Genomic DNA, 14,474 nt, shown 5'->3' with positions numbered 1-14,474 from the left:
TTGTTTCTTATTGCTTGAGGTAAAATTGCAGTGCCCATTCTTTAATTCCATGTTTATTTATCCATTCCAATTATTTCAGAGAGAATTAACTATCTCATGGGATTTTAACACATAACAGATAAGAGTTTTCTTTAATGTGAAATCTTTCAAATAATGAATGCTAGATAAGTCACATAATAGATTGCATACTCTTAAAGAACAATGAGTTATATTTGCTCTTTTTTTAATTCAATAGACACTTGAGATCTTTCACTTTGGGGCGTGGCTTGACTATTTAAATTATCAAAGTCAATGCCAAACCTTCACGTACAAAAAATAAAAGGGAGCAATTATAAAGTCAACTTTCTGTATGAATTACAATCCTACATAAAGTGTATGTGATTAAATACTATTTTAGTAAGGCATCACACTGAGGGCCATTCATCAGTGGCATTCTATTTTATGATACCCAATTAACCAATCTGTAAACAAATACATACTGTACATACATATATATATGTGCTGAGTGCTACATAGGTGATCAAGTATGAAAAAGTGACCCTGCCTTCACGGAAAATACAATAAAACTGAGTAGACGAAATTAACATGCATGAAAAAATAGTGACTCATATAAAGTGTAATTATGTATTAAATTATGTTACACCAAGTTGAACTCAAATGTTTTCTGAATCAATGAATGGCAACAACTACTGGACTAAGATCATGTAGGTGAGATAAAACAAAGCTCTGGCAATCTCTTTAATGATGTGAGCAATAATTTCCATGAAAATTTATTCATGCCTCTTACAATACAGGTGAGACCCATAAATCCACAAGTATTCAAGCCTTACCCTATGCCAAACCCTGTATAAAGAAATATAAAATATAGTACACTTCTTCCCTCAAGGAGTCTATGACTGATGAGACAAGACATACAAAAACAATTAGAAAATAAGACAATTCAAAACTTGATGCTAAATTGTTATACCTGTTAAAGAAAGTCAAAGAAAGAAGAAGTAAATGGAGCCTAGAGTAATTGAAGATGAATTCATGGAAGAGATATAATTTAATCTAGGTCTGAAGGGACTGGTAGGATTTATAAAGTACAACTATGTCTTTACTTTGTTAAGGAAACCATTCAGGTGGAGGGCATATAATGGATTCATTCACTCATTCCCTCACTCACTCACTCATTGATTTGTTCATTCACTCATCTAACAAAATATTTTTTCACTGCCTCCTGCATTCAGGCACTGTACTAAGTGCTTGGCTACAGTGGTAAACTAGGACCATAACTGCCCTCAATGAGCGTACTGGGTAGGGGTTGGGTAGCTGACAAGAAATAGGCAATTTTACCATTGTACTATGATGGATGTTATGATGGTTTCAAGGACAGACACTTAACAGAGCAGAGGAAAATCAAAGAAGATTTTGTATGACATGTAAAATTTATGCTGAGTTACCTGAAACATTAATAGGGCATGGCTACGTGAAGTAGGAAAAGGGAATTTTTAGCTAGAAGGAAAGCACGTGTGAAGGCCTAGAAGCAAGAAAGGGCATGAGAAAGGACCATCACATACACAGATGAGGCTAAGACAGGCCTAGCTCTAGCAGAGGATTTGTGTAGGTCACTAAAGGGAAACAAAGTGGGAGAGCCAGATTAAGGAAGCAATGGAATATGAAGAGTTCTGACTTCCTATTGGAAACTGAGCACATGTCCGAAAGGAAGGATAACACAAGGAAAGGCTATGTTAGAAAAGCACGTCGTGTATGAGAAGTGGAGAGAGCTTGGAAGCCACTGGGTACTGCAGAGGAACTAACCTGGAGTGGTTGATGGATCTAGCCTCTAAGGGGGAGCATATTGCCAGAGAAACAAAAGTCAACAGCAACATTTGGGGAACGAGTAGAGGCAGATACAGGAGGGTGAGAAGCCAGTGAATAAAACAGAAGAAACAGAGAACCACAGGATATTATAACAGTTAGTATCATGCATTTGGAGTTATTCAAACCAACTTACAACCTATGTGATCTTGGGCAAGTTGCCTAAAAACTTAAAGATTTCATTCCTTTTTCTGTGAAATAAGATCGTCACACCCAACCACCATATACGCGTTGTAAGGATACAGACAGACACTGATATATGTATTCAGCAGATTATAAGGCATGTATGTGATAAACACTCAATGAATGAGTAGCAGCTCTTTGTTATTACACAGTTCTCCCAGTTTCCCTGAATCTTTCTCATCCCTGGTCTTTGTACATTCTGTTCTCTCACCATGATTCTTTCCCACCAATCTGTCTGGTTGACTGCTCCCCAGATGCCTTTTATTGCTCCCAAGACAGGGTTAGGTAACCTCTATCAGGGTCCCTGAATTCTGAGCTTTCCTACCACTCCCTAGTGTAATTATCCAGGTAACGGTCTATATCTGGTAATATATGGTCTCCTTCTACTAATATTAAGTTTCACGAATTCAAGGATCTTGTCTGACTTATTCACAACGCTCACATACTGCCAGATACACAGTAGGCATATTCAATAAATATTTACAGAATGAGTGAATGAATGAATGAATGAATGAAAACATTCTCTGGTGACTGTGGCATGCAATAGACAGAGAACCGAATCGAGAGCCCAGAAATAAACCCACACAGTATAGTCAACTAATCTTTAATAAAAGCACCAAGAACACACAGTGAGGAAAGGATAGTCTCTTCAATAAATGTTGGGAAAACTGGATATTCACAGGTGAAAGAATGACACTAGACCTCTATCTTCTACCACTCATAAAAGAATTAACTTGCAATGGATCAAAGACTGACGTATCAGACCTGAAACTGTGAAACTAGAAGAAAACAGATGGTCAATAGACACTTGATATTGGTTCTGGCGATGATTTGTTGTATATAACACCAAAGCAGGCCAACAAAAGCAAAAGCAGACAAGTGGGCCTACATCAAACTAAAAAGGTTCTTGCACAACAAAAGAAACAATCAAGAGAGTGAAGAGGCAACCTACAGAAGGGGAGAAGATATTTTACTTAGAAATTATTTAGAAAGTATTGAAACTATTGTCACATAGAATCCAGGAATATGTCAAAATTGTTAAAGTAAGACTGGGGTTGAATTTTGTCCCCCCGCCAAAAAGAAGATATGTTGAAGTCCTAACTCCTAGTACCTCAGGACATGGCCTTATTTGGAAAAAGGATCTTTACGTAGGCAATCAAGTGAAAGTGAGGTCACTAGAGTGGGCCCTAATCCAATACGACAGGTATTCTATAAATATTAGGGGAAATCTGGACACAGAGAAGGACACACATGGTGGGAAGATGATATGGAGAAACAGAGACAGGCTGTGTGAAGACAGATACAAGGAGGATGCCTTGGGAAGACAGAGGCCAGGAATGATGTATCTATGAGCCATGGATTGCCAAAGATGGCTGGCAAATCACTAGAAGCTATCAAGAGGTGAGGAAGAACCATCCTCTACAGGTTTCAGAGGCAGCATGGTCCTGTTGACACCTTGATTTGGGGCTTCTATTTCCAGAACTGTAAGACAAGAAGTTTCTATTGTTCTAAGTTACCTGGTTTGTGGTACTTTGTTATGTCAGCCCAAGCAAATGAATACAATGACCAAGAAAATTTATTCCAAAAATTCAACGATGGGTCAGTATCAGGAAATGTGTCAACCATAGTCTATTACACATCAACAAATCAACAGACAAAACCCACATGGTGTCATCTATGCTGAAAAGGTATTTGATAAAAGCCAGCAGCAAATCTTAAAGACTCTGAGTATACTAGGAATAAAAAGAATTAAAACCACAATCCAAGAACAAATATTATTCTAAAAAGTAAAACTCTAAAACAATTTCATCTAAAGTCAGAAATTAGACAGTTTTGTCAGTAATCACTATTATTATTTCATATTCTCTTGGTTTAAGCAAATGCAGTATGGCAAAAAATAACTGATATGAACAGTAGAAAAAAAGAGTTGAAGTTATCTATTTTTGTTAAAATGACTGTATATCTCAAAAAACCCTAAGAACCCCTAATAAAATGCCCACTAGAATTAAAAGACAGTCTGGCTTTTTTACTATATTAGCAATAAGTTCTTATATGGAAAGAGGAAAATATTCCACTTGTAACAGTGACAAGAATTATAAAACACCGAAGCATAAATTTTAAAAAGAAGGCACAGAACCTATACAAAGAAAATTGTAAGATCTTATTGAAGAGCATAAACTGAGATATGAAGAAATGGAAAGCCATGTCATATTCTTGGACTGAGAAAACTTACTATTATAAAAGTGTCAATTCTTTTTATTTTTTAAGATTTTATTTATTTGTCACAGAGAGAGAGAAAGAGAGACAGACACCGAGCACAAGCAGGGGGAGCAGCAGGCAGAGGGAGAAGCAGGTTCCCCACTGAGCAAGGAGCCCAATGCAGGGTCAGGACCCTGGGATCATGACCTGAGCCGAAGGCAGACACTTAACCGACTGAGCCACCCAGGCATCCCAAAAGTGTCAGTTCTTTCAAAATTATATGTAAATTTATTTTGATTCCAAATAAAACCCAACAGGAAATTATCTGGAGAAACTGGATAAATTGAACTTAACTTTCATATAAAAATTTAAATCAGGTTTTTGTTTTATATCATATGTAAAATTATAATTCAAATGGATTAAAGACTTAGATGAAAAAATGTAAAATTCATTGAAGACACTCTAACAAACAGTGTATACTGTCAAGAAGTTGGAAAAACCATGTTATTCCAGGAAGAAAATTCAGAAGCTGTAAACAGATACATGTGTCTGACAGATGAAAGTGTTTTTTTAAGGTTTTATTTATTTATTTGACAGAGAGAGAGAGCACAAGCAGGGGGAATAGCAGGTAGAAGCAGCGGGAAAAGCAGGCTCCCGCCAAGCAGGGAGCCTGATGCGGGGCTCGATCCCAGGACCCCGAGATCATGACCTGAGCCAAAGGCAGACATTTAAACAACTGAGCTACCCAGGTGCCCTGACAAAAGTTGAAAACTTTTCCTATGGTAAAAAGATATAAATAGAATTACAGACAATAAATTCAGGAAATTGCTGTTGTAAACTGACAAGAAAAAAACATCCTAATAGAAAAATGAGCAAAGAATATAATTCATAGTCCACTGCCAATAAATATACAAAAATATACTCACTGTAGCCAGGGAAGTAGAAATTAAAGTACTACTGAGAAATCACTTTACACCCATCAGACTGACAAAAATCTAAAAGAGTAATAAAACCTCTTGCTGCTAAGGAGGAAAGAAAAAGGTGCGCACATACAGAGACGGGAGAAATATGATTTGACAACAAATGTTTTAAAATTAAAGCATTCAGGGGCACCTGGGTGGCGCAGTTGGTTAAGCATCCGATTCTCAGTTTTGGCTCTTTGTGATCTCCGTCATGGGATCAAGCCTCACAAGGGGCTCCACACTCAGCACGGAGTCTGCTTCAGATTCTCTCTCCCTCAGCCCCTCCTGCCTGTGTGCTCTCTCCAACAAATAAATCTTAAAAAAACGCTTATGTTTTCATTCAGCAATTCCTTTTTTTTTTTTTTTTTTTTTTAATAAAGGCTGAGAGAGGGTGGGCTGGCAGAGGGAGAGAATCTTAAGCAGGTTCCACATCCAGTGTAGATCCTGGGGCTCGATCTCACGACCCTGAGATCATGACCTGAGCCCAAATCAAGAGTTGGACGCTTAACCGACTGAGCTACCTAGATGCCCCCAGTAATTCCATTCTTAGGAAGCTGTTCCAAGATAGATGTATGAGGATGTTTTTTACAGTATTATTTATTTGTGCAAAAATCTAGAAAGAGTTGAATTAATTTCAAACGAATTGGTTCTGAAAAACAGTTGAATAAATTTTGATACATTTACATCATGGGTTATTATTAAGCCATTATACAAAATGAAATAGACCTAAACAAGTTGATTTGTAAGGATTTGCAAAGGATATTGCTGAGTGAACAAAAACAAAACACAGAAAAGTGTGTATAATGTAATCCAATTTTTAAAAAAGTTAAAACCCCAAAATAGGTATATGACTACATACCTATGTGTATATATATTCACACACACACACACACGAGTTCATAGATATGAAAAAGTACAAAATGACACATACTGAATAGTTAACCTGTGTTATCTGGTAGATGGGGTATGAGGTGGGTAGAGAAACAGAGCAAAGGAGAAAGGGAAAAGCAAGAAAAAAGAGACTGCATGAAAATCACTAGTATTAGTTGTGATGCAATTTATTAAAAATTCTATATTCTACATAAGTATATATTGATTTTCCTAAGAAATGAGGGAAAAAAAGATGTTTTCCTCCTGTCTTCTAGAGATGTCCATGATATATAGTTAAAAAGCAGTTGAGAATAATGTACTTATTATACACCTATTTCCATAAAGGGACACTCAGCTCATCCCTTCTATATGTGTGCACGAGCCAGAAAAAAGTTATAGAAGGCTACACACTAGTTTGTTAGCACTGGATATCTCTGGAGTCCAACCTGGGATTGGAGATAGCAGTGGGATAATTAGCTTCTTTACATATCTTTATGTGTTTTATTTCTTGAAAAAAACAAATCAATGAAGAAAGCCAAATGCCTATCCAAGCCAGTGTGAAGCAGGCTCAGTGTGGGCTGTGATGACGCAGAATTCACACCGAAAAACATTTAGTTTGAAATAAAAAGAAAAATAACACAAAAATCATTTTGTGAGAAGGAAAAAAAAGATACTCATGGGGGCAGGACCCAATTTAAATTTTTGTGTGTCAAGCCTTTAGAAATAAGAGTCCTAAATGTCACACAGATTTTATGTAACAGATAGGGAAACCATATATACTTTCCTTTTTATCCATCTGTCCTCTGATCACAGAATCTGTCACCAGGGCCAAAGAAGGCAGAATGCTTGAAGAATGCTTCTAACTCTCTGATGCTAGAACACTTACCATTATGGGAACGAGAACCTACTCTCACAGAAATACAGCATCATGGAGAACCCCAACTCCAACTTCCTCACGTCATAGCTGAGGAAACTGAACTGGCCACCCATGCTCATCTTTTATCCACTCCATTCTCTCAATGGCAGGGACATTATTTTATTTTAGAATTTTCTCTCAGAGCAAATAAATGCTAAAGAAGTAACAATGGTATTTCCTTAGTTTGATAAATAAAAGTTCTATTTACATATAAAAAACCACCTTCAAGGGCTATATTGAACAAGGGAAATGAAAGGCACAGAGCCTGTTTTAGCTGCCCTGTGTTAATCTATAGAGCCACTGGTTCAAACCACAAGGTCAATCCTCAGTCATTCATTTGTTCATCCTCCCTTATATTCAATCAACATCCAGTGAATACCTACTATACCCCTGACATTTTGAGGTGCTGGTGCGACAAACATGAATAAAACGTGGTCCCTGTTCACCATCCAGTCGGGAAGTGACAGGCTACCAAACAAGTGAGACCAAAATACAAACCAAGTGTGGATGGACCAGTTCACTCTGACTGGGGTTTCAGGGGTGGCTTCATCAAGGGTAAGGCTGACATGTGAGTCAGGCTATGTAAGATGCAGGATTTCAGAGATAACAGCAGGAGCAAAAGCAAGCATGTAGCATGTTGGAGGAAACGATCAGAATTTAGCCCAATCCAAGAAAAGAGCAAAGGAGAAAACTCGAAATTCAAATGTTCCAGGCTGAGGATAAAAATTAAGTTTAATCCAAGTGCAAGATAATTTGCTGCCCAACCCCTGCCTGCCTGACACACAGGAAATGCTTAGTAAATAAGGTCTGGGTAAATCCTGACTAACTCTGTAATCTCTCGGTTCGATTTACTGAATGAATTCAGCGTTATTACCATGTACCGTCCGGGGTCTAAATCTCCCATCATTCCTTTCAGGTGTGTGTTTTCCGTTCGGACAGCTTTGTATCTCATATCTGAGACCTGAAAGCAGATCGGTAGGTAAAAGTGAGTGTAAAATACATAATAAGAGCTCACAATTGTATTAAAATTAATTTTATTAACCTAAATGTTTTCTAAGTGTAGTGAAGAGAAACACTGATTAGGCAGATCATCCTAAATCAGTATTTGCATTCAGTTCTCTCTTTGGCAGCCCTCACTTAACCCTCCTTTCCTGATCAGTGCTAAATTAAAAATACATATTGACAATAACGACTCATTTACTTTTTTCTTTCCAATTCTAAAATTCCATTTCTCACTTCTATTTTCTACTGTATGCAAATAAGCACCAGAAAAATCACAACTTATTTTTATTTTTTAAAAATTTTATTTATTTATTTGACAGAGAGAGACACAGTGAGAGACGGAACACAAGCAGTGGGAGTGGGAGAGGGAGAAGCAGGCTTCCTGTTGAGCGGGGAGCCTGATGTGGGGCTAGATCCCAGGACCCTGGGATCATGACCTGAGCCGAAGGCAAAGGCTTAAGGACTGAGCCACCCAGGCGCCCTGAAAAATCACAATTTAAAAAAAACGCTCCAATAACACTGCCCATGGAGTTATTCACTACCTAATTAATTTTTACAATATGCAAATGTAACTTTTATATTTAATTTTGTTCTTTCTAATATGTCTGCCAAGCTACCCTCTTTCTTTTTGGTGACTATTTCATTTCGTCTAATGTATTTATTTTTCCCTGATTTCTTCTATTTGACAGTACTTAGACATAGTATCTGCTCTTTTATCATATAGGCCTCATTTCTATATAAAACACTTCCCTTGAAATGACTTACTTTCATAGATTATAAAATATATTCTCCTTAACAAAAATCTAAAAACATAGAAAAATATAAAGATGAAAATAAGAATCATCCATAATCCAACTCCGCATCATTGCTAACACCTCTCAATATCTTTTCTCAGGGGTGCCTGGGTGGGTGAGTGGTTAAGCGTCTGCCTTTGGCTCAGGTCATGATCCCAGGGTCTTGGAATCGAGCCCCGCATCGGGCTCCCTGCTCGGCGGGAAGCCTGCTTCTCCCTCTCCCACTCCCCCTGCTTGGGTTCCCTCTCTTGCTGTCTCCCTCTCTGTCAAATAAATAATAAATAAAATATTTTAAAAAGTCTCTTTTCCTACACAGGTACAGCCTATGATATTATCCCATCTATGCTGTGTTCCTGTGTACTGTACAAATTAATCACAGTTTAAGGTTTATAATTAGACAAAGGTTTTTATAATACACAGGGTTTAAATAGCCATCTTTTTGGTGAAGTGACCCTCAAATGCCTAGAAAGTTATAGAATGGTGCTCTCAAAGCCTCTCGATTTGGAGAGAAAAAAAAAACAAAAACAGATAACCCCTATGCTTTTAATAACAGGTCACCAATTTGATGATGAGTAAGGGACTGAGGGAATTTCAAAAGAAATAGGAAGAAAGGAAGGGAGGAAGGAGGAAAAAAGGAAGGGAGGGAGGACTTTGAAGTTACTTGCAGGATTTTAACAGCAGAATGGTATAATTGCTGTTTTTTTTACCATGAACCATGCTGTGCATTGAGTCAATGTTCAGTAAATATGGACTAATTTTCATGCTTCAACATCCTTTTTTAAAACCCCAAGATATGGGGTGCCTGGGTGGCTCAGTCGGTTAAGCATCTGTTTTCTGCTCAGGTCATGATCCTGGAGTTTTGGGATGGAGCCCCATATCAGGCTCCTTGCTCAGCGGGGAGCCTGCTTCTCCCTCTGCCCCTCAACCTGCTCTCATGCTCTCTCTCTCTCAAATAAATAAAATCTTAAAAAAAAAATCCCAAAATACATACATAAAATTGGGGTGAGAAGTATCCACAAAAAGCTGGAATAGAGGCTTTTTTTTAAGACAAAAATATTAGTGGAACTACAGGACACCAATTCAAGAAGAAATCTTTGACTAGAGCATACTGTGGGAGGTGATCAAAATATGGTTCACAAGGAAATGTTAGGATGAGATTTAATGCAATTATCTTGTGTCGTCACTTTTGCCCTCGTTCTGTTTTGATGACACTTTGCATTATTTTGTAAAGGCTTTATGTGGCTCCAGCAAGCATTTCTGTGAGGCTAGTCTCAGACTGAACACTGAGAAATGCAGTGCTTTGCTGGTCATCGAGGAAAACCACGGTCTGCACTGGGCAAGACAGTGACCCGGACAAGGGTGGTCCTGCCCGCTTGCGTACCTGTTGTTTTGCTAACATTTTTTCTTTTATTTCTAACTCCATTTTTAACTGTCTTTCCAGAAGGGCAGCTTTCTTCATGATAGTTGCTATAGTGATCTCCTTCTGATGAAGCTCCTCTGTTAGGTCAGAGATTTCGTTCCTCATTCTTTCCTGCTCAGAGCCATGGTACTCTTCCTCCTGATAGAGTTGGCTTCTTATCTGCAGCAGAGACATTCCGGCAAATATTAACAAATCTTTTTATTTATCAAGCAGCTTAAAGCTTGTGTTCAGTCTTCCTGTCCTTTGGCAGGCCCCACTTTACCCTCCTTTTCCGATCAGTGCTGAATTAAAAACAGATACTTACAATAAATGACTCATTTAACTTTTTTCCTTTCAAATTCAAAATTCCATTTCTCACTTCTATTTTCTATTGGATGCAAATCGTCACTTACTACTGATGCTACTTTGATAACTACTTTGACAGGAAGGTGAAGAAAATATTATCAAGCACTTACCTCCCAGCATAACTGAGGGATCATTAGTATACAAAAACTGCACATAATTATCGTAGACAGTTTGGTGAATTTGGACATACACTCATGTTACTATCACCACAATCAATATAATAATCATACCCATTACCTCCAAAAGTTTCTTGTGTTCCTTTTTTTGCTTTACATTTGTGTGTGTGTGTGGTAAGAACACTTAACATGGGATCTACCCTCTTAAAATTTTAAGTGTCAACTATAGACACTGTGCTGGAACTTCATACCCGTCAAACGACCACTGTAGAATGCGTGGTGGAAAAGCCTTAGACCCACTAACCAGAGGCGGACGGACCAAGCATGTTTTTAGGGAGAAAAAACTGGCCGAGAAAGGTTAAGTGACTTGCTCAAGGTCATAAAGCTATTAACTGGCAGAGCTGGGACTAGCACCTAGGACTCTTAGCTTTAAATTCAGTGCCTTTTTGACTAACTTGTGTGTACTGTTTATGACTAAACAGTATGTTTTTCAGAATCATGTTATAATAAATTTCAAACTTAATGTGTGTCTGAAAATGCATCACCTCCCTCCTGTGGAGTCTCTTGTTCTTAACCAGGTTAGGCCTTCCCTGTCAGCAACCTCTGGATCACCTTGGGCTCCTCCCTACCCTTGTTGTGCCAAATGCAGTCAGGCAGCAAATTCTGTCCCTTGCACTTCAACGTCTTCTAAATCTCTCCTCTGCTCTCCATTTCTACTACTACTGTCTTGATCCAGCCTCTTACCACCTTTCTAGAAATCATTCACTGTCTCTAATTCTTGAGATTTGAAGATAAAGTGAATAGTCAGCAATCTCAAGAAAATCATAGTCCATTGGGGGAAACAAAAATCAACAGTTACAACACAGAGTAGCAATCCACGTCAGCGGTATGTGGGGGAGGGGTGTTTAACCCAGCCTGGGGATGTCAGGATGGGCTTCCCAGAGGGGGGGTGGACATCAGACAAATACTGAAGGACGAATGGAAGCCAGATGGAAGGCAGGGATGGAGAAGGACCCAGGGCAACGAGTGCAGGGAAGACTCTGGGGGTGAAAGAATGCACACCCAGTGAAGCAAGACGAGTCTCGGGTGTCTGGGACGTGGCGTGTTGTGAGAAATAAGGCTGGAGAGTTTAACGGAGCCCATCCATGAAGAGATTTAAATGAATTTCCTCAGGGCACTTACTTCTAAAATTGATTTTTTTTTCATTTAATCTTTAAAGATTTCAGGATCTATCTGTAAAAGAATAAGGGCACTCTTTCTTTTTTAACGTAGCCAGAACACCAATATAAGATCTTAAAAATATTAGCAATTCCTCAATATCATCAAATATCCAGGAAGTATTCAAATTTAAAAATGTATCAGGACTATAATGAATGTTTTTTGTTTATCTGAATTGGGATCTAAATATGGGGACTGGCTCATATCTTTATAAAGCTCCTCTTTTGTGTGTGTTTGTGCGTGTTCTATGTAGTCTACATACATCATCTCATTTAATCCCAGCAACAGTTCTCTATTTTGCAGAATGAGAAGTTAAGTACGTAACTTTTCACAGTCACATTCCTGGCGATAGGCAGTCTGATTCCAAGACCTTACCCACCGTGCTATGTAACCCCTATGAGCCAAACTCTGGAAGGTTGTTCACACAGTGGAAAAAGCTAGCGTGGGATGACCTAATGTGGAAAGGATGCATGTCCCGAAGGAAAACCTGATCTGTCCTCAACTCTATACCACCAACCCCTCATGTGCTTCTATTCCTATTATTAATATTTTTAGAGTTTCAGAGTTGGGGGGGCGCCTGGGTGACTCAGTTGGTTAAGCATCTGACTCTTGATTTTGGCTCAGGTCATGACCTCAGGGTCGTGAGATCGAGCCTCATGTTGGGCTCTGCACTGGGCGTGGAGCTTGCTTAAGATTCTCTTTCTCCCTCTCCCCCTGCCTCTCCCTCTGCCCCTTAAAAAAAAAAAAAAGTTTCAGAGTTGGACATGACCTTAGGGTCCAACCCCAACCCCATCATTGAACAGATGAGAGAGAGAGAGAAAAAAAGAAGACTCCCAGGGAAGGGAATGGACTGGGCCCAAGTTATCCAGCTCCTAGGAGCAAAAGGGAAGACTGGGAGAGAGGAGTACAAAATACCCTCACCCCGAGGACAGTGTTACAAGTCTCCTTTCGTCTCCAGTCTTCTCTGATTTTTTTCTTTACAATTTATTTGATGAAACAACGGGGTTCTTCTGTGGTTTATCCCAGTTTGGATTTTGCTGATTGCATCCCTGTTGTGTAGTTAACAGTTTCCCTTAAAATGGAACTTTCAAAATGTAAAAAAAAATGAATATACTATTATGAAAAAGGAGTAAACTGTTTTTATTACTTTCAGAGCATTTAGATATTAAAACAACATGCTCTACTGCAAAGCTTCCCTCTAAATGAGATTAATTTACCGATCTCTAAATGACTTTTGGCTTTATTAAAAATGTCAATTTTATCACGAAGTACATGACAAAAATAGTTCTACACTGAAAAAAGAGAAAGAAATAAAACACTTGCAAGATTCCTAATACATGGTTCTTGTTGCTTTTATTACAAGAGAACGAAAATGCTCTCCAAAAACACTTCCTGCGAGCTATAGCTATTTATACACAATTCATTTGTTACCTTTTCTGCACAGCAGAAATCTAGAGGTCTCCAAGAGCCTATGAAGAGAATTTGTGCCTAGTATTCTCTCCTTCCATATTGAAACTGTGCGATGTCAGTAGATTCCTTGTTATTCAAAGTGTTACTGAGTCTATGAGGTTAAGAACGGTGTAACTATACTTCAGGTGGCTTTAATCAACCTTTGTATCATAATGCCTTCATTGGGGATACCAGCAAACAAAAGAGTTTTTTAAAGTTATATGTTTAAATAGCAGTGAAATCAATTTCATGGGATCATGTGAAAAATAAAAGGAAAATGATCATTAATTCATAACAACTTTTCTACACTTAATTTAAAGCTACTTGACAGCTCTGTGGGAGACAGGATTTGTCTTTTGCATCACTCCATTTCCTACAGAAACAAGCAGAATAGCTGTAGTCCTACTAGATGCTCAATAAGTATATGTTGAATTTATACAAATGGCCACTGAATTTATGAGCCGATACAATTATGGGAGACCTTCACCTTGATATTGATTCATTTGTTCTCCAAATATTTATTTTCACTTTTGTATGTCAGGCGCTGTGCTGGGATAGATAATGATTCGAAGCCATGCCCAGGTTGTCCCTACTTTTACCAACGGTTTAGATCATATAGCATTGAATATTTAGGTGTGATCCTCAAACCTAAAGACCAGAGATGTGGGTAGTAGCCATGATAAGCTCATGGAAAGGAAGCCCCTACTGGATTTTGCTAGAGGGAGAAGAGAATATACTTTTTGTAGAGAGTTGAAAACCACAGGTTTTCTAGGACAGGACCCAGGCTTATTCATTCTTGTGTTCCTAGCTCCTGGCAGATTACCTGGCATGGGTTAGGTGCTCAGGGACAAAAGGTAACCAATAACAGTAGCAGCCTTCACTCACTAGGTGCCTCCTCTGAGCTAGGCAGGCCCTGTTCTAAGCTCTTTACATGCATTTTTTAAATGGATTTTAACTTAAGGGAAGAGTATGAGCTCTGGAGTCAGATTGCCTGGATCTGAACCTGACCTCTGCTGCCCAATAGCTGTGTAATATTGGGGGAAATTACTCAACTTCTCTGTGCCTCAATGTCGTCAAATGGGAAAAAAAGATAATATTAGTACCTTCCTTATAGGGTGGTTGTGAGGAATCAATGAGCTG

General features: G+C 38.5%; 1 protein-coding gene across 6 annotated transcripts in view; it reads right to left on the bottom strand.

The window, feature by feature from the left end:
- Positions 1–14,474, bottom strand: part of DEUP1 (deuterosome assembly protein 1) — a 214,961-nt gene that overhangs the window by 18,891 nt on the left and 181,596 nt on the right. For all 6 annotated transcript variants that reach the window (XM_064577122.1, XM_064577125.1, XM_064577126.1 and 3 more), the window contains 2 exons: positions 10,168–10,365; positions 7,865–7,951 (listed from right to left, as the gene is read on the bottom strand). In XM_064577122.1, coding sequence (XP_064433192.1) covers positions 7,865–7,951; positions 10,168–10,365 — 285 coding nt within the window. The remainder of the gene's footprint in view (positions 1–7,864; positions 7,952–10,167; positions 10,366–14,474) is intronic.

This window comes from Mirounga angustirostris, unplaced genomic scaffold (genome assembly GCF_029215605.1).
Source record: "Mirounga angustirostris isolate CCGP_5_RB_7025 unplaced genomic scaffold, mMirAng1.0.hap1 SCAF_13, whole genome shotgun sequence".
In the NCBI taxonomy this organism is placed as follows: domain Eukaryota; kingdom Metazoa; phylum Chordata; class Mammalia; order Carnivora; family Phocidae; genus Mirounga; species Mirounga angustirostris.
Note: the sequence above shows the minus strand (reverse complement) of the source record. Positions and strands in the feature narration are given on the sequence as shown.